General features: G+C 37.2%; 1 protein-coding gene across 2 annotated transcripts in view; it reads right to left on the bottom strand.

Moving 5' to 3' along the window:
• LOC150083612 (mitogen-activated protein kinase kinase kinase 7-like) overlaps positions 1-22173 on the bottom strand; it is a 240238-nt gene that overhangs the window by 91073 nt on the left and 126992 nt on the right. For both annotated transcript variants that reach the window (XM_090377382.1, XM_090377383.1), the window contains exon 10: positions 15484-15623. In XM_090377382.1, coding sequence (XP_090233508.1) covers positions 15484-15623 — 140 coding nt within the window. The remainder of the gene's footprint in view (positions 1-15483; positions 15624-22173) is intronic.

Here is a 22173-nt window from a genome sequence, read left to right as displayed (position 1 = left end):
CATTGTCGAAACAACTGCCAGTGACAATTGAGAGTCATCAACAGTCTGATGAATTTTCCACCTCTAGAAACATGGCAAACTGAACAAACGACCTCTCACCTCTCCTCATAAATCCTATTGGGACAGCACCTATCATCCCATACAATTTCAGGCACATAACACATCCATACCAGGTTCAGAATTCAACTGCAGTGCTACATAAGCAGAGCTTCTAATTCTAATGTCTCGATTCTGCAGGCACACCTTGAAGGATCAGGCAACAGCTATGCCTGAGAATCACTCAGAAAGATGTGGCCAACCCAAATCCCAGTTCCAATCATAAAGGCACAGTACGCCCCCTATCATATAAGAAGTATCTGCAAGAATCCTCTCATCGCAAACCAGTCCAGGATCCTATAATGACCAATGCAAATGGGGAAACAACACAGCCAGAACCTCAATCTTAAAATGATGCCATCTCCTATCTCTTCAGTCTGTGGGATGGAGGCTCAGAAATGTTTAAGGTTTCTGCCCATAGAAATTCTCCAAAATGTTCAAAAGACAGATTCTGACTTCAAGAAATTTATTGAGGACAAATCCTATAGAAGACATTAATCAGGGAACAATTCTCTTCATAAGCTGAGTGGTTGCCTATGCAGTTCCAAGAATAGTGATCCAGCAATGGCGCAAACATGACACTGTGATGACCGTCAAAAAGTTAAAAAAAAAAAAATCATGAATATAATTATCCTCTGTAAATAATGATCCTTTGTAATCTTTTCAATATAATGATATGTTGAACCCCCTAGCATTATTGCTATTATGGGTACTGCATCAGTCCTCTGTGTAATCCATTTATTTCTATTCGCTGATTGCAATAAAGATATATACAAGGGTCCTTGTTATCCTCGGATAACCAATTATCCTCGGTCCACTTAAAACATGGACCAAATGTTCATAATGTGTATTATGTACTTGAAAAAATGGATCGAAGGAACTGAAAAATGAGACAATTATTTTATTACAAATTTTTTATTATTATATGTTGAACAATGTAAGGTTAAGTAAACTTCATTAAAGTTACACTATTTTTCAGTTTTGCGAATAAAGAATGAATCCAGAGGTTTTTTTTTTTTTTTTTTTTTGGTGATGTTTTGCTTCAGATAAAATTGTTTTGTAGCATTTAGTTGTGTCTTTAACTTCACGCTTAACTTCTGCTACATGATCACGAAGTGGATCATTGCCACAAAAATATTCAAGTGCTTCGTCAATTTTCTCAAGGGCCTCCTTTAATTCTCAAATCCTTGTAACTGCAAGGACTCGGATACTGGGAGACCCTCTGTAGAGGATTCAAGAATGAAGCTGAATCCTCTAAAAGAAGATTCAGCTTCATTCGTGTCAGTTGTAGGAAGCTGTTTAAGACATGTAGATTGCACTCGATGAGGAATGCTGATTGAGCACTCAGCGGTATAATTTCTACTGGGATTTGTGGGGGAAGAACGTGATTAGATTTCTTTTTGCAGTTGGGACAAATTAATACAATATTACTCTTCTTATAGCTAATAATGCTGTTTTTAGAACCTTCCAAAACCAACATCATCATCCTGACAAACAATTTTTCGGGCTGGAGTACACCGATGCCCCCCTTCCCCACTGAAATGGAAGGCAAAGGTGTTAGGGTGTTAGGGTGAAATAAACTGGTAGTGTAGTGTTAGTGATAAACTGGTGATGTAGTGTTAGGGTGAAATAAACTGGTAGTAGCAATGTCATTATGCCATAGAGAATCAAACTCTACACCAGAGTTTGATTCTCTTGAGAGGATAACTGTCTCTTGGTTACAAACCAAGAGACAGTTATCCTCTCAATTCCAACACTTGTGACATGCTATAATCTATGGGAAGGATGGTCTGTTTTTCAGTATGATTCTTTCTTCCCATTTCCCTTCACTATCACACAAAAGATAGCTTGCAATAGGACTCAGCAGAAACATAAGAGATTGTGCTATTATTTGATAGGCTAAAAATTAAACTAGTTTTTAACAAAGAGAGAGAGAGAATTTAGTCTGATCATTAAAATACTGTACATTACTGAATTTATACTACACTGTACTTCAACAAATATCTTCTGTCTTTCCAACCTTCAACCCACACATGGTACTAGTACTATAAGCTCAAATACCTTTCATGTTTGGGTTTTTCATTAAAAAGAATAAAATAAAATAATAAATAAATATTGTATAATTCATGTGTAGTGCACACTGTACATAAACAATGTAAGTTGAATTTAAAATTTAAATTCAGATTTTTCATAAATCAGATTTTGGCAAAGATACAAATCAAACAATGCAATGTCTGTAAATTATATACTTATTATATACAATTTACTAGTTTACCACATTCTTCATGCTCGGAAAAGCATGCCTGTTTTGTTTACTGAACAATTAAATATGCTGTGTTATACAACTTTTGATTTTTAATTTTAATCCGAACATTTACGGTAATGAGTTAATGAGAGGAGCAATAATTCTTGTAATAGGAGTAATGGCAAGCAACTGAGAATCGCAACCAAATATTAACCACCTTCTTGTACAAGCATTGCCTATTTAAAGTTTGGGGATCATACCAATTTGTGGAAAATGTGATAAAAAAATGGATACCAATTTTGAAATGAAAATATGAAACTTTTTTTTTTTTTTTTTTTAATGAAAACCCCAAACATGAGAGGTATTATAACCTACAGTACTTAGTACCGTGCACGGGCAGGAGGTTGAGAGGATGAAAGAAAATATTTGTTGACACTGGACTTGAACTTCTGTAGATTGTCATCATCAGGATGTTGTTGTTTGGTTTTTAGGAGCATTAGCAACTAAGGCCATATTGCTCCGGGGATGTGCGGTGGTCATTCTCTAACCTTTCCGCATCCTCCATATTTGGTGGTCATGGGCCCAAACCCCAGTCTAATCAAGAAGCATCGTCATCAGGAAATACGTATGAGGGAAGGTTGTTCCAGAAAACGGAAGTTGAATGAATAAATGAGGAAAAACAAAAGTTGGTTCTGTGAGTTTGATACTGAACAGTAAAAGGATGTTGAGTGGTAACAGCACATGTTCGGCTTTGAAAGAGAGAGCAGGAATTATAGAAGCCAATTCAGAAGAACAGTGCACATGGAGGTATCTATAGAAAAGACATGGAGCAGAAAAGAACGTCTATGAGACGCTGGGGGGGGGCTCTGTTAGACAAGTGTTATTAATTAACCTAACTGCCCACTTCTGAATGGAATCTAGAAGCCTGAGAGAGGTTTTGGGGGCATGGCCCCAGATGTAGTAACAATATTCCATGGTAGGGCAGATTTGCAACTTGTACAGAGTGAACAGCTACTTGGAAGAAAAGTAACACTAAAAGTGAAAGAGAAAACCCAATTTTTTAGATGCAGAGTAAGCAATATTTGTAAATGTGCTTATGCTAAGACAGATTAGAAGTCGGGGTAATTCCCAATAGAGATATGTCATCTTGCCTAGAAATCTGAGTGTCATCAAAGATAAGCATAGGAGCAGAAGAATCCTTTTTGCGGGATATAAAACAAGACTGAGTTTTAGAAGGATTGAAATCGACAAAGTTATCTTTGCTCCACTGGAGGATTACTTGGAGATTACAATTTAAGGAATTGGTACTGGATATTTAAGAAGTTGAAGCTGTTTGAGCAGGGCAAGTTTCTCTAACTGTAAAGTGGAATGTAATGTGCTATCATCAGAAAACCTATGGATAGGATTTCCAGTCAATGAAAGAATGTTATTAATATAGTACATACGTTGGCATTCGAGGGAGTACATACGTTGGCATTTGAGGTGAGCGGACGCGTTTAGACAGGGCTCCTCAGTTAAGTGGTTTACTTTTGGATAGTGCTTTTAAATATTTGATTTATTTAGATATTGTTGGATTATTTTGTTATAGGTTTTCCTGTAACTGTTTGATTTTAATAATATTATAGATATAATTTTTTAAAGTTACTTTCATTGATATTTATTTAATTTTATAATGGTAGTTACGAGATCTGCCTTAAACACGTCACAGGGTATCGTGACTCACACGGAAATAGCAGATGGCGATTTACGGGTGAGTAATGATTAAATCCGTTGTGGAACCTGTGGAATGTTTTCCAAGGTCGACCTCGTGACTAATCCTACCTCACCTGGGGATTCTTTTCTTTGTGATCGATGTAAGGAGTGCACCGATCTTAAATTGCAATTTGGTGCACTGATGGAACAATTTGAGTCCCTGAAAAAACGAGTGCTTGCCTTCGAAAATAATGCATCTGGGAGCTCGTCAGGGACTCAAAACTCCAGCAATCTACCAAGTGATGCACACCCAATTCGAGCCTCAAAACAGAAAAACCATGTGCAAACTACTCTGGTTAAAAAGGACATTGTTTTATTAGGAGACTCCATTGTCAGGGAAACGGGGAATATTTTTTGTAATAAGGATAGGTGGAGCAGAACCAGGGTATGTCTGCCAGGAGCAACTATTGATGTCAGATTTTAAAGGGGGTAAAGAAAATATTATTATTCATGTGGGGACAAATGATATTAAACGTACACGATCTGACGATTTGTTGGAAAAATACAGGACCATGTTGAGGAAATGTCGCGAGCTAGGCCATAATGTCTATGTGCCTGCAATTCTGCCCAGACACGATAGGAGGGATTATATGTTAAGAGCCTTGTGGATTAACTCAAGACTTGAAGGAATCTGCAAGGCTTTAGGTGGTAAATTTCTATTAGCATGGCCCACACTTGTAGGTAGAAGGAATTTGTTTTGTAGAGACGGGATACACTTAAACAAAGGTGGTGCAAAAGTTTTTGCCAGTATTATTGAGAATACCTTAAAGGTTCAGGGAAACTGCTAGTTAGGGGGGGATGTGGGTAATACTGACACGCGTTTATCTGATAATATTGGTCAATGTAACTCTTGCACATACCTTAAGAGTTCTTATCTGTTACCCCAACTGGACGTATTATCTAGATGTTCTGGGGGAAAAGACGTTTCACGTGAGCGGGTAACTAATATCAGGGAGGAGAGCCTAAAAAACTTCAAGGGTTGTGTTAAGGTTGTTAAATATACAAGAACAGTAAATCTTAATTGTTTATACAGTAACATTAGAAGTGTCGTCAATAAAATGAGCGAATTCGAACTGCTGGTTAAAACAAGTAACGCAGACATAATAGGGCTTACAGAGATGTGGTGCCACCCGGAAATTGGGGATGATGAGTTTCAGTACGGCTTGTATAATGTATTTAGGAAGGATAGGTTAGATAGAAGGGGTGGTGGGGTAATGCTTCTTATCAGAAGCAGCCTGAGTGCGACGATAGCTTTCCCTGATTCAGACATTTCACATGCTAGTATAGAGTCTGTATAGTGTGAGATAGTTGGAAACAAAGGTATAATGCGAGTAGGAGTAATCTACAGACCAGTGATTGTGAAGATTATGACAAAAGCCTCTACATGCAAATGGAATGGGCAAGTAAGCGTCAATGCCTTATTATGGGTGATTTCAATTTGCCTCTAATTGATTGGAGTAAATGGGAAGGAAACTCGACATAGGGAACAAAATTTTTAAATCAACTAGATGACTGTTATTTGTATCAACATGTCAGGGAAAGTACTAGAGAAAAGAATATCCTAGACCTCACCATCACACATGAATCAGATGACATAACAGGGCTGACAGTAGAGGAACCAGTAGCAGGAAGTGATCACGGAGTTCTACGGTGGATGATGACGAGAGAGGTAGCAGAAATAAAAGGCAAAGGAATGGGTTTTAATTTCAGAAAAGGAAATTATGATGCCTTAAGGTACTACATGGCCTCTATTAACCGAGTAGATATCGCACAGAGAATGAATACATTTGAACTGTGGTACGCTTTGCTTTTAAAACATTAATCACAGATGCCTCGAATGCGTATATACCATTAAAAAATACTCCACGAAAAGGGTTCCAAGTTGGATGAATAGTGAAGTTGCCACATTACTTGAGCAGAAAAAGGTGGCATGGACAGGTTACAAAGCAATAAAAATTACTGAAGCCTATAACAGCTACAAGGTGATGTGTAATAGAGTCACAGAAAAGGTTCAACAGGCAAAGGTTTATGAGAAATCACTAGCAAACAGAGCAAAGAGGGGGGGGGGGAATAAAGAATTCTTCACATATATAAATGCCAAGAAGAGCAGGACAAACCAGATCGGACCTTTACGTAAGGGAAAGGGGATAGTAATAAATACACCAGCTGCCGTTGCAGATGAACTCAACAGTTATTTTGCATCGATATTTACAAATGAAAAGCCTTTTGTGGCAATGGGAAATTGTGGGAGCAAAGTTAAAAAATATGTAATTAATGATATTGAAATTTCGCAAGATTATTTAATGAAAAAACTTTCGAGCTTACAGACCAGTAAGGCTCCTGGAGTTGATGGAATATACCCTATAATCTTAAGAGAGGCGGCAAGCAAGTGCATTGAACCATTGAGGGTAATTATGCGAGCATCACTAGACTCTGGGGAAATTCCCTTGGATTGGAAAAAGTGCAAATGTATCTCCCATACATAAGGGTGGCTCTAAAAGTGAAGTTAGAAATAATCGACCTGTCAGTCTGACTTCAGTAGTAGGGAAAATCATGGAGGCAATGATCAAGGGTGGAATTCAGGATCATTTGGATCGAATTGAAATTCTCAAGGATACTCAGCATGGTTTTGTAAAGGGAAAATCATGTTTAACAAATCTGGTTCGCTATTTCGAAAGGGTCACTCACGAGTTGGATTTAGGGAATAATTTCGACATTGTTTATTTAGATTTCAGCAAAGCTTTTGGCTCAGTCCCACATGAGCGGTTGCTTTATAAGCTGCAACAGGTTGGAATCACTGGGAAAATCCTTAGATGGATAGAAGGATGGCCCAAGGGCAGGAGGCAGAGGGTTGTGATAAATGGCTATTCCTCAGATTGGGTTGATGTAAGAAGTGGGGTTCCCCAAGGATCAGTATTAGGACTATTGTTTTTAATTTTCATAAACGACACTGATGAAGGGATAGAGGGCGTGATGTCTAAATTTGCAGATGATGTTAAAATTGGTAGAGTAGTTAATGATCACTGTCAAGCCGAGCTTCTTCAGAGAGACCTAGATAGACTTCAGGAATGGTCAGAAAAATGGCAGCTGTGCTTTAATCCAACAAAGTGTAAGGTATTACATCTGGGAAACAGTAATCCCAAAAAAACTTATTCACTTGGTGGAGTTCAACTGAACCCAGTACTGGAGGAAAGGGACTTGGGTGTTACGATATGGTCAGACATGAAATTCTCTGAGCATTGTAAACAGGTTGCAAGGAAGGCCCATGGTGTCCTATTGATGATCTATCGAACTTTTGCAAGTAGAGATAGGGACGTGATAATCCCATTATATAAGGCATATGTTAGACCACACTTGGAATACTGTGTTCAAGTATGGAGACCGCACCTAAAGAAAGACATTGAGCTTTTTGAAAGGGTGCAAAGAAGGGTAACTCGCATGGTGAGATCGGCAAAAGGGCGTCCTTATGAAGAAAGACTTCGAATATGTGGGTTGCAGAGTTTGGAAACTAGACACCTTAGAGGAGATTTAATTGAGGTGTTTAAGGCTCTGAGAGGCATCAGTAGAATGAATGAGGATGAAATTTTCAAGATTATAAATGATGCTAGAACTAGGGGACATAAATTCAAGTTACGGGGGAAATGTTTAGATTGGACTGCAGGAAGTTTTATTTTAGCCAGCGAGTTATAAATTACTGGAATAAGTTGCCTTCATGGGTGGTAGAGGCCGACAGTTTGGGGAAATTCAAAGGTCATCTGGATAGTACTTTCGGGTAAGGGAAGCGCATAGGATGATAGGTTTAATTTCCTTTTTTTTTTTTTTTTTTTTTTAATTATTATTATTATTATTTAGTTATTTATTTTATTTTATTTATTATTTATTTATTTTTTTGCTTTTATCATTGTTTTGTTCGGATGTTTTTTTTTTTTTGGTTGGTGCAGCATAAGCCATAGGTTTTCTTGCACATGCGGCCGTAACTAATACTAATACAGTCGGTCCTCGTATAACACGTGTTTACATTACACGAATTCGATCATACACGATTTATAAATAGGGGAACGTTATCTTATATAACACGAACCGAATTCGCTTATGCATGATTCGCCTTTGTGTTGACAAGAAATAGCAGTCGAACACGGAATCACCCCAACCGAACGCAACACGATAGGAATGAACAGAAGATTCTGAAAATGTATTTATGTGTTTTATATCAGTGAAGGGGAAACACTTCACCATAATAACGTAAAAACCAACACAATTCCAGCTATCGATATAATCGCAAATGCAATTAGATGTAGTTTACTACCAGTTTATAACAGATTCCACTAGCAGAAACGAAACTGGATATTGTTTTTATTGTTTTATGGTAGTAGCCCCCCAGAAATGTGCTTTAGTAAAATGTGGGGTATTAATAATGTATCTCGGCCTTTACGGTGTTGTTTATTCAGTTGCTATAGGCGCGCAGCTTTGTTTATGTGTATTAAGCGTGCCTCCTCGTTTTGTAATTGCGCTTTATTCCCTAAAAATGAGTAAAATACTTAAAAGGTGTGAAAAGGAAGCGTCCTGGCAAAGACACTGCAGATTCAGAGAGAGAAAAAAAAAAAAAGCAATATCGATAAACAGAGACGGACTGGATCAAAAATTCTTACCCAGTAAAATTTATAGTGGCCTCATACTACAGTTTATGGCCAAAATCACACAGGCCTCCGGCCCACCGGGATTTCCCGGGTAAGGCTTATGGCCAGTCCGCCTCTGTCGATAGAGAAAAAAATATGAAATTGTGAAACGCTTTGAGCGAAATGAAAGACCATGTGATATTGCACGTGCTACAGACCTAAATGAGGCAACACCGAGAATTACAAAGAATGCGGAGAAAATAAAAACAACTTCATAGCGGGAACAACTCAAAGTGTAATTAAAATCCATTAGATCAAGACACAAGAATTGGAAGAGATGGAACGGCTGTCATCTGTTTGGATAGAAAATCAAACAAAAAACAAGTTTGCTTACGATAGAAGCAAAAGCATTAGCAATATTTTATTACGTAATAGTCGTAATAAAATACGTAAGCATTTTATTACGACTTACGTATTATAATTTATACTTACGTATTATAAAATACGTAAGTATTTTATTACGACTATTTTATTTAATATAATAAATCTTTTACGAATAAAATACGTATTTTATTCGTAATAAATAGTTTTTTAGTATTAAAAAATACTAAAAATACTTTATTATATTTTTTATTACGTATTTTAATCGCTATAAAATACGTAAGTATTTTATAACGATTAAAATTACCCGATTATTTATTGTGTTTGGTAATGTTTTGGTTCCAAATGTGTGTTCAATCTTGGGTGGTCGGCACCTAACCCCACTTTTCCCATAGGGCCTGTTGTTTATATTGCACGATTTTGCATTGCACGAGGGTTTCTAGGAACACAACTATCGTGCTATACGAGGACAGACTGTACTATACAAGAGGAAAAGAGTGGGAGAAAGAATTGAACCTTGAAGAACACCAACATTAGCAGAGAAGTTAGAAGACAGAGAGCTATCACCCAGAGTGAGCAGTCAGAGAGAAAACTAGATACTCAATTACAAAAAACAGTTGGCACACCATATGATGGAAGCTTATTTAAAAGACCTTTATGTCAAACACGAACAAAAACCTGTGAAATGTCAAGAGCAACTGCTCACCAAACTTTTCCATTGAATTTGTGCATAGAGGGTAATGTAAGCCAGAATATCACCAGTGCATCAACACTGACAGAATCCATACTGACGATAGTTGATCAGCTGGAAAGTTTCTAGGTAGTTTAAGTGTTGGTGGTTACTTGATTTCTCCATTACTTTAGCATTAGTAGAGGCCCATGATTTAAGAAAGAAAGCTTATACAGCATCAGTCGAAAAAAAAAAAAACACCCCTTTCCCATTTCACTGATCCATTCGTTCCAAATGTTTATCTAGTTCTGCCTTGAATTTATTTAAGCTATCAACTGCTACAACAACAGATGGAAGTTTGTTCCAGCAATCAACCACCCGCTGGCTAAAGGCAAACTTCCGCACATTATTCTACAACTGTCTTTCCTCAATTTGAATCTATGCCCCCTCAAGGTTTGTAATTTGAGCAAGAGGAAGAATCCCATCAGCAATGAGCCTGCTCAATGCATTCAAGGACTTATAAGTCCTTGAATGGGTACACCTCAATAAGATCACCTAGCAGGTGCCTAGTCTCCAGAAGCTGCAATTTGCAGAACTTAAATCTTTTTTCATAAGCGCACCCTTTTGTTCCCTTCACCAGTCTTTTTGCCCTTCTCTATACTCGTTCTAGCAACTCTACATCCTTTCTAAAATGAGGCTTCCAGACCTGTGCTCACTACTCAATGTTTGGCCTGACCATTGCCTTACACAAGGGGATAATTATCTCCTTATCCCTGCTTCCAAAATTCCTGTATATCATTGACAAGACCCCATGACCTAATCTGGCAGCCTGTCTGCACTGCTCAAAAAGGGTGCCTCCATAGCCAGGTGGGCAGGAGCAGCAGTGTGTAGCACACACTTCTTGATCAGACTGGGGTTCGAGCACGTGATCACCAAATATGGAGGATGCGAAAGGTCAGGGAATGACCATCGCATATCCCCGGAGCAATATGGCCTTAGTTGCTAATGCTCCTAAAACAAAAACCAAATAACAAAATAAAAAATAACTGCTCAGAAAACTTCATATCTGACTGCACAATTACCCCAATGTCTCTTTCATTCCCCAGTACCCTGAATGTAACACGACCCAGTTGGTACATTTCTCTGGGGTTATTGCTACCCATACGCAGTACTTTGCATTTGTCACTGTTAAACTTCAGTTGCCACTTCTCAGCCCAATTTGCCCAACTTTGCAGATCCTGTTGCAGCAGCATACTGTCATTACTGTTATTAACAACCCTGCCAACCTTTGTATCACCTGAAAACTTTGACATTAAGCTTGATATACCTTCATCAATATCATTGATAAATATACAAAAGAACAATGTGCACAACGCTGAATCTCAGAGTTCGGTGTTGGTACTTTAGAAAGGGTAGAGGTAATTGCAATGGAACGATAATTGGAAGGAATGGATTTGTCACCCTTTTAGGAACTGGCTGGATATGAGCAAATTTCAAAGCAGAAGGAAAAACACATCTGGTAAGAAAGTGAAAAAAGGTGACACAGAACAGGAGTAAGTTCAGGAGCACAGGTTTTGAGAACCAGTGGAGAAATACCATCAGGACCTGCAGCTTTTTTTAGCATCAAAATTGTTCAAAATCCTTATGACATAATTTTGATAGAAGACCACAGGAAGCATTGAATGGAGCATACTGGGAAAGGTAGGAGATGGTTTACGAAGATCATTAATACAAGAGTTGGAAAAAAAATAGGATGTTAGCAGGTCAGCTTTATCATTGGCTGAAGTGGCAATAGAGCCATCTGGTTTAGACAGAGGTGGGAACAGAGATGGGCAAAAGTTCCGGCCAACAGCTTTGGCAAGACAACAGAATGCTGGGCTACCAGATACACCTCTGTATCTGGTAGTTGGAAAAGAAGCAAGTTTTCTACTCTTAGCCTGCTCGAAATCTAGTTTGGACTGATTAACAATTGCTGCAAGCTTTGGTATAGGCAGAAAATGAAACTGAAGATTTGGAAACAAGCCAATTATGATAAGCAACATTGTTCTCTCGAACAGCCTTAGCACAATTATTGGAAAACTAAGGTTTAGAGAAAGGACAAGAGTGTGGCATAAAGGATTCCATCTCTACAAGAATAATTTCACTGACACGATCTGAGCAAACATTGCTATCAGAAGTTTTGAAACAGTATTCTGACCAAGGGAATGAAGAAAACAAATCTTGTAGATCATCCCATTTTGCATTCTTTTAAAGACAAACAACACAAGGTTGAAAATGGCCATGAGAGAAAGGCTCCATTGGAGAAGGGACCAACACTAAGTTGGGATCTGATGTGCTTTGAGGTCCACTCACCTTACATGTGTACTTAAAAGGGTTGTTTGTGAGAAAAAGATCGAGCATGTTGGCTGTGTGGTTAGGATTGTCTGGTATTCTTCTAGGTAAATGAACAATCTGTGCAAGGTCATTAGTAATTGCAAAAGCGTCAACATATCAACCAGCTGGGTCTGTCCGACCAGAAAAAGGAAGCCAGCCAGAGTTGTGAACATTAAAATCACAAAGGAAAATTGCCTCACTGTTAGGAAAGTTGTACTGGAGAAAGTCAAGTTGCAAAGAAAGGAAGTCAATGAGTTCCAAGTGATTAGTTGGGAGAATGGTAGAGAAAACAGATGAATTTGACAGAATGAGGTAGAGAGATTTTAAGCCAGAGAAGATTGAAAAGAGGAGATTCCAAATTACTAAGTTTCTGACAGCGAATATTAGAACAGACATAAGCACAAGTACCACCTCTGAAGTGAAAGGAATAATACAGCGAATAATTTGGACAACTGAGGTGAACAGTGGTTGAATCAACCGATAACTGAGATTCTGTCAGAAAAAGTACATGGGGTATGGCACACTAAGTGGAAATGGACGTCTTTGAGATCAGAACTGAGACTGCATATATTTGTGCAATGCACGAGGAAGTGTTTGGAAGGTGTAGATCTTTTCGCAGATAAGTTTGCTCTATTAGTTTGACAATCCATGGTATATTCAGTAAAAAGAAAAGGGGGGCTGCTGCTGTATGAAGTAATGAAATTTTTGGATATGGTGTACATGTGGTAAGAATATACTAAGCTCCTTGACATAACGTGGCCTTTACAATGCCACCCCACATATACGCTACTTGAACTCCCTCCAATCACTATCTGGCAGAGTAGAGGCAGCAACATCATACACTAGCTGATTAGGAAGCCTCCTAGAGAGTTACCAATAGGTTTGTTCCGGTATACTAATTAGTGAGCGGCCTGCTTAAAATACCGTTTTAGAGCTGTACCCTCAAAATGTAAGGAAGATTGGATCTTGCCATGATGTGCATCGTAACCTCAAAAGACATCAATCATACTGCATGATGGAAGAGTTAGGGGAGGGTTTACCAGAGCTTTGCTCTGACGACCAAACATGAGTTCCACCACTTCAAGCTTCCAATAAGCAAAGCGGTGGTACTGCACTGGTTGATGAGAGTATTGCCTGGTAACACAGAGGGGTGGCATTCCTCCGTGTGGTGTGGGCGCCACACCTCGACCCCCTGCTTATGTTGGTTCACACCTGGGTAGTCACCCGCAGTGTGCTAGGTTGCTATATTTCGGAACTTGCACATGAAGGTTGTACCCAGGGTTATTAACAGTCCCACCATCATCATGAAGATGCAAGCAGAGGATTTGGCTGTCAAGACCGACTAGATTTCACCGAAATTAGGTCCACTTTGTCACCGAAATGTCAGTTCCATCAGTGTTTTAGATAATGTAAGATCAACCAACTTAACAAACAACAGTTACAAATCCATTCTACATTGTAAGTTTTGATTTGAAAGGCCTAAGTACTGTATGTACTTATATATAAATCTATTTATATTTTTTTCCTTGAAAATTCATTGTACAGCTTTAGCACATTTATTGGAAAACCAAGTTTCAGATAAAGGACAAGATTTTAAGGTGGAGTGTGGAATAAAGGATTCCATCCTTGCTAGAATAATTTCAATGGCATGATCTGAGCAAACGTCAGAAGATTTGAAACAGTAATTCAACCAAAAAAGAGAAGAAAAGAAATCTCACAGATCATCCCTTTTGCATTCTTGTAATGCCAAACAAAATGAGGTTGAGAATGGACACAAGAGAAATGTGCCATTGGAGAAGAGAACCATCACCAAGTCATGATTGAAGTGCTTAGAGGACCACTCACCTCAGCCGTGTACTTAGAAGGGTTGTTTGTGAAAAAAGATCAAGTGTGTTGGCTGTGTGGTTAGGATTGTCTGGTATTCTAGTAGGTGAATGAATGATCTGTGTGAGGTCATCAGTAATTGCAAGAGCCTCAGCATCTCGACCAACTGGGTTCGCATGACTAGAAAACAGAAGCCAGCCGGAGTTATCACCATTAAAAGGAAAATTACCTCACTGTTAGGAAAGTTGGACTACAGAAAGTCAAGTTTCAAAGAGAGGAAGTGAAAGAGTTCCAAGTGATTAGTGGAGTTGGGAGAACGACAGAGGTAACCGATGAATTTGACATATGGTACAGAGATTTTAAGCCAGAGAAGATTTCAAATTACTAAGCCTTTGACAGGGAATATCAGAATGTATATATGCACAAGCACCAACTTTGAAACGAAAGGAATCAATACAGCAAATAATTTGAACAAAATGAGATGAGCAGTGGTTGAATCAACTGATAACTGGGGTTCTGTCAGAAAAAGTATGGAGGGTTTGGCAGACTGTAAGTGGAAATGGACATCATTGAGATTGAAACTGAGACCACGTATATTTGTGAAATAAAAGTGTTTGGGAGGTTTAGATCTTTTCACAGATAAGTTTGTTCTATTAGTTTGATAATTCATGATGCATTCAGTAGTAAGGAAAGGTGGGGAGGACATGCTGTATGAAGTAATGAAATTTTTTGATATACTACACAATATGCATATACAGGATACTAAGAGGTAATATAAATGAATATTCATATTCAGGTAAAGTGTGCAAAATGCTTTTTATCTTTGAATTTAATTCAATGACGCATAAAGGATCACATAGTAAACAATATAAAGCTGACAATCGCTTTGATACAATATCAGCTAATTATAGCTTGGTATATAAATACAGGTTATTTGAATAAAAGTTGACTTATTCTTCTCTAATCACTCAAATTTCTCCGTTATTTTATTATTTCTCCATAGAAACTACCTCTGTTGAATACTCCAATCATTATCAAGATGGTTTCTTCAATTACATGCCCATGCATGCACACACTAATGCATATACTGGATACTAAGATGTAATATAAATGCATATTCATATCATATTCAGATATAGTGTGCAAAATGCTTTTTATTTTTCAATTTAATTCAGTGAAACATTTATGGCTAATGAATCTCTAAATAAAAGGCTGACGTTTGTTTTTTTTTTATTCATTCAATCACAGTAGATATGCTACTGAGCAGTTACTAAACCCCCCCCCCCCCAAATTGGCAGGTACACTCAACTGAGAGAGAGAGAGAGAGAGAGCAGGAGGGAGGGAAGATGTATGAATGGAAAGAGTAGTGATAAAGTGAACTCACAGTATACATACCATCATTGAACCAAATTGTACATTAAACATTACATGAAAACAGAAAACAATAATCCTAAATATCTAAACCTTACTTTGTTCTTTACAGCTTTTAATATATGAAATCCTATTTTTAGTCTATATATACTCACCAGATTTTCTGAAGGAATAAATAAATTAGTAGAAGTACTGTTTAATTTAGGAAAAACTGTTTGTGACTGACTATCTTTCATTTGATCCTTTGATGATAACTTATCATCCTCAATTACATTCTGGATTTCTTGAGGTAAAACTATAAAAATAAACTTAGATATATTCATTTGAAAATGTTAAATATTAATACTAAATTAATGAAATTTATAAAATTAAAAAAGAAAAAATTAAAATAAAAATATATTTTTTTTCCCTCCGGAAATTGGGAGAAAAAAATGAAATTATTCTTGTACAGGTACCGGACCATTTATCCGGCTTCCAGAAAACCGGCTATTTTTGAAACTGGCAGGCTTTTTTTTTGACAATGTGCAGGTGCGAAATACAGCAAACATGAATCATAGCAATCAATCGCACATCAGTTTCAGTATGACAGCTGCTGTGTACACTTGCCCCTCTACGTTTATGTGATTATTTGTCCAAATTTATTATAATTTCCATTTAATACCATGTCTAAAAGGAACCATTTTGCATTCAGTATACTGAAGAATGTAGAGTTACTTATGAGACTCAATAAAGGTGCTTCGTAAAGCTATTAGGGCAATATGACGGTGATACAAATGTTCCTACCATCTTTAACCTCTCACTATCTTTGCCTTTTTTTTTTTTATCTACGCTTTCATCCCTTCCCTTGATTCACTCCCTTGCCTTATACCATTTGCTTGCACTAACGTCATATACATATTCTCCAGAATTTTTTCTACATTGCATCATTCACTTATAATCACCTATTATTGCATTTGGGTTACACTGTAAGCACTTATTTTAATCTTATTACTATTTTACTCCTTAATTTACTTTAATTTATTATGTTCTATAACATACTGCATTGGGACTACCTTGTCCATATTTTTGTGGAAGTTCTACTGCTTTACCCTCCTATTTGCTCTCACTTATTTATTTTTATTCTTAAATTTCCTTTTCTTTCACAGGTATGGACAAGTATAGAAACACAGTTTTTGATACATGATCAGGTGTAGTCCCCTGATAAAATACCTGATTATGTATCAGTATTTATTTTTAGCTATCAGACTTTCACTCCATATCTTAATTTAATTATTTTTGCTTTACAGTTCCCTTCTCTCTAATTGGCTATCCAAATTCAGCCTAAAATTTTGCTTAATTTGTTATATCATATAGGATATTCATTCTTTCTTTCTCTCGCCTTCAATATCTCCAATGTCTGCTATCCTTCTATTAGTTTTGGCATTTTGTGTAATTTACACTTCCTTCTTTGCACTTTCAAACAGACATTAATTTTACCTCATATATTTCTATCTGCTGTTTAAAATGAATTATTTCTCATATTTTATTATTATGCTTTTCACTTTTTCATTTAGTAGCTATACTACCTCCTCTCATCTTTCCATTTTGTCATCCCCCATTTTCCTTTTTTTTCCCTTCTCATCAACTTTTATTTACACATAATGCAATTATAGTACAATTAATAATTTTCAGTTATATATATATGCTTATGCACTTATTGTCTTCACCATGTCTGTCCAACTGTCTATCCATCATCAGTATTTAGCAGAGGGACTACCAGTGGATGGATTTTCATGAAATTTAATATTTGGGCCTTTTAAAAATATTTCTTTGTCACCCAAAATTTCATTAATATCAGACCAGTACAAATTATTATACAATTAATCTTTTATTTTTATATAAAAATTATACTGAATAAAGACAATAATAGATTAAATGTAGTTTTAATGCAGTATTATTAGCTTTAGACAATCCATGCATGCTTCACATGTATTGTTATGTAAGACTTGTGAATGAGGTGAGGTGTCCCTTGTAAAAAAGAGAGAAACAGACGGAAAAAAAAAAGTGTAAGGAGAAGAGCAATAAATATTATACAGTTCAAATTAAACTAAATGACTAAGTTTAGAGAATTTTATTCTATTAGAGAATGTAAAACTAGAAACCAAACTTTTTCTTTTTCTATAAAGTTATAATGGTAGTAATTAATTCATATGAAGATAACTATATTTCCTTTTCATTTATCACAGAAAAAAAACAAACAATTAATTTAAGAAAAAAAATCGAACATGCCTGAAATGTAATACACTAAACACATTAATTTGTTTAAATCAATTATCAGAATGTCAGTGGGCTATATCCATGTGAATAACAACAGTCTAATGTAATAGTCCCTTATAATCTCTTTCAGTCTTGTGTTTTTCAAGTTAGAAAGTTAGAATTTGATCAATCCCGTAGTATTTCAGGCTTTGTTTACCACACTTCTGCCTGGTTTAAGGATCTTTGTTACCTGGTGCACTTTTCCATCTATTATATTATCATAATATAATAGATGGAAAATATATCATTTCATAATTATCATTTGAGAATGTGCAATTTTGGTTCTTATTTCCTTAAAATTCTTATGTCACTTCAGTTAATTTATATTTTAATAATTAATATGATGGCTTTTACTATAAGAAGCCTGAAGTGGAATTATTATATACTTCATCCTCACCAGAGGCACTGTTAGTGGCTATTTATATTTGTCTGTGCATTTTTCAATTAATTTTTCACTGCTTCCAGTATTTAGGTGGTCAGGTGTGTGTTTGGTTACTGATTGCCATCATGTAGTTGCTACAGCCTCTCAGTTTGAGACTCTTGCTGGGATGAGGGAGTTATCAAAATGCTACATTCTAAACATTTCCACTTTATTTTATATACACTGGCTAAATTTTCCTTTTTATTTCTTAATAAGTTTGGTTTGGTTTTTTTTTTTTTTTTAGGAGCATTAGCAACTAAAGCCATATTGCTCGGGGAATATGCGGTGGTCATTCCCTGACTTTCCGCATCCTCTGTATTTGGTGGTGACGGGCTCAAACCCCGGTCTAATCAAGAAGCGTGCGATACGCACTGCTGCTCCTTCCCACCTGGCTACGGAGGCGCCTTCTTAATAAGTATTTCCATTTTCTTTTACATACAATGCACCACTTCTAACTGCATTTTATTAATGCAGGCTTTATTTTTTATTCTTTCTCTAAAATTAGTATTGCAATTTTTGCAATATTCTTTAAGGTAGTAAAAGAGATATACTAGCTTAAGAGACCCTTTCAGCATTTCTATTCTTCTGAAATTTCTTATCATTCTTCTGTACTTCATTATTTTACACATAGATGGCCTTTAATTTTCAATTTCCGTAAATTTAGCATTGCTATTAAGAAATTCTGAGCTGCCTGATACAGACACCTGTCTCAGCTTGTATCAGCAAGAATTTTCCACTTATCTTACCCCTAGGCTTTAAAGAGCTTTTTAGAGTTTACTGATCAAGCTCTTTCTGCACACTGTTAATTTCATCAAAGGCACTCACCACCATCTGGTTCTTCTTTCTCTGTAAATTAACCTGTCTGTGTCCAACATTTTTGGCAATATGTAGTCATTCGTTGCGCTGTGGGATTTTAATTTAATTTCCTTCATCAACTCTTTTGCAATATTGGTGACTGATTTCAACAAGTCTGATATTACAGTCATTATTCTATTCCACTCTAGTCTCATGTTCTTTGAGTTAGCACATTATCATGCCTTTAATATTAAGTATTTCAGTTAGCATTAGCAGAGGCATACGATGCAAGAAAGCAAGCTTATGCAACATCAGCCAAAAAAAAAAAAAAATACTCCCATTTCATCCCTCCATTCGTTCCAAATGCCTACCCACCTCAGCCTTAAATTTATTTAGACTATTAGCATCTACAACAAAAGATGGAAGTCTGTTCCACCAATCAACCACCTGCTGGCTAAAAGCAAATTTCCACACTTCTATTCTACAACTATCTTTCCTCAATTTGAAACTATGCCCCCTCAGGTTCTTAATCTGAGCAAGATGAAGAATCCTATCAGCATTCAGCTTGCTCAACCCATTCAATGCCTTATACACCTCAATCAGATCACCTCGCAGGTGCCTACTCCCCAGGCAATGCAATTTGCAGAATTTAAACCTTTCTTGGTAAGAGCATCCTTTTGTTCTCCTCACCAATCTTGTTGCCCTTCTTTGTGCTCGTTCTAGCAACTCTACATCCTTCCTAAAATGAGGCCTTCAGACCTGTACACAGTATTCTAGGTGTGGCCTGACCATTCTCTTATACAAGGGGATAATCACTTCCTTATCCCTGCTTGCAAAATTCCTGTATATCATTGACAAGACCCCATGACCTAATCTGGCACCTGTCTGCACTGCTCAGAAAACTTCATATCTAACTGCACAATTACCCCCAGGTCTTTTTCAGTTTCCACTTCCCTGACTGTAGTACCACACAGTTGGTACGTTTCTCTTCGGTTATTGCTACCCATATGCAGTAATTTGTATTTGTTAATGTTAAACTTCAGTTGCCACTTCTCAGCCCATTTGCCCAACTTTTTCAGATCCTGTTGGAGTAGCATACTGTCGTTAACAACCCTACCAACCTTTGTATCATCTGCAAACTTGGAACATTAAACCTGATATACCTACATCAATATCATTGATAAATACAAAACAACAATGGGCCCAACACCGAACCCAGGGGAACTCCACTAATAACATTTTTCCACGAAGAGCAGTGTCCACTGATTACAACTCTCTGTCATTTCCCACTCAACCAGCCCTTTATTCATTGTAGCAACTTACCCTTAATGCCATACCACTCCAATTTGTACAGCAGTCTTCCATGCAACAGTATCAAAAGCTTTCCTGCAATCCAAGTATATGATATCAAAATTATTTTTGGCATTCAGTTCCTTTGTGACCACATCATAGTATCCAATCAAATTGATCAGACAAGGTCTCCCTTTAACAAACTCATGCTGTGTCTTAATTATTACTGTAGTCTTGTCTAGATGATCCGGCAATACTTCTTTAACCAGTGATTCCATTGTTTTCCTCGCAACCCAAGTTAAACTAACAGGTCTGTGTAATTACTCGTGTCATCCTTTGTTCCCCTTTGTGAATTGGTGATACATTTACACACCTCCAGTCCATGGGGACCTGCCCTGAGTCCAAGGAAGCTCTCATAATTATGGCTAGGGGTTTGCTTACTTCCTTTGCTGCCTCCTTTAATATAACTGGATAGATCCCGTCCACTCCAGGTACCTTCCTTATGTTTAACTTCAACAATTTCTCCTCCACTTTTTGCTCTGTTATTACAAAATCACTTAGCTCCCTGTTAGCGTTTGATAAACTTCTGGGACTCCCCTCATTGAATGATTCCTCATGTGTGAATGTAGATGCAAAATACTCATTCAGTTTATCAGCTACCTGAGCATGATCATCAATAGTCAACCCATCTATGCTAAGTGGTCCAATCTGATTCATCCCTTTCCTTTTAGAGTTTACATAAGTGAAGAACTCTTTGCTGTTTTTCTTTGCATCCTTTGCCAAAGATTTCTCATTATCTGCCTTCACCTGCCAAACTGTGTGTGACTTGATTTCAGACTAGTTTATACCTGCCACAGGCTTCTGTGTCACCTGACACTTTATATGCATCCCATACATTCTTCTTCTTCTAATTCATGAATAATAATGAATTAGAAGAAAAACTTGCTAGTGTGCGAGTGACCAATCCACAAATTCCAGTCAATATCTGGAAAATTAAAATCCCCCATTATAAGACATTCTGATTTACTGGCCCACTCTATTTCTCTGCACAACTGCTCATTATACTCATCAAATTCATTAGGCCTATAACACACACACCTATTCTCATTTTTCCTTTCCCAGTGCTTATTTCACACCAAAAAGACTCAAAACTGCATTTCCACCAACATCAATTGGATACACTTCCTTAGATTTTATGTGTTTCTTAACTAACAGCATAACCCCTCCTTCCCTTCCAGTCCTGTCTATCCTCCCTGTAAACATTGTACTCCCCAAATTCCAATTCTGCACTGTTTATATCTGTGTGACACTACACGTCTGATATCCCAACAATATCTGCCTTTGATGACTTGACTAGCACTTTAAGCCCATCAAATTTATTAACTGTACTCCTAGCATTCGTGAACAGATGCAAGTATACATGCACCTGTTGCTGCTCTTAGTTACCCCGATGTATTTACTTGTTCCACTATAACTTGCAGTAGTAGTAGTTCTGGAAATCTCCATTACCTTGCTTTCCAGGCTGCTGCTCATTCTAATAAAATGATAGCAAGAATCACTTTTGCCTCTGCCTGCAGCCACTGATAACCTTTCAGTCTGTCTCCTCCCCAAGCTAGCAGTTTTCTGATGCACCTAACACTGCCTCGATAACATCAGCAAATATTCTTGCAACCTTTCTATTTAAATGTACCCCATTCCTGTAGAAGCAGTCTCTCCTGTCAGCAAGCACAGACCAGGCTGAAAAAAATTCTACCCCTTGAGCCTTGCACAATCTCTCCAGGGCTGAATTGATCAACAAGGCTCTCATCATATACTCCCTAACTCAACTTTTTTTCAACATTGACCTGTACTTGTTGAGTAAATCTACAGATGTCTTACTCTTAATGTTATTAATTCCAACGTGTACAACAACATCACTTTTTGTGCCCTTAAAATATGATATCTGCTCTACAATGTCATCAACATTTGCCCCTGGCAGACATACCCTGGTCCTGTTGCACCTATCCTTCTTGCATAGTATATTCCCCATTTCCCTGACAACAGA

The sequence above is a fragment of the Mastigoproctus giganteus genome, chromosome 7, assembly GCF_048544385.1.
Source record: "Mastigoproctus giganteus isolate SK-2022 chromosome 7, ASM4854438v1, whole genome shotgun sequence".
Lineage (NCBI taxonomy): Eukaryota > Metazoa > Arthropoda > Arachnida > Uropygi > Thelyphonidae > Mastigoproctus > Mastigoproctus giganteus.
Note: the sequence above shows the minus strand (reverse complement) of the source record. Positions and strands in the feature narration are given on the sequence as shown.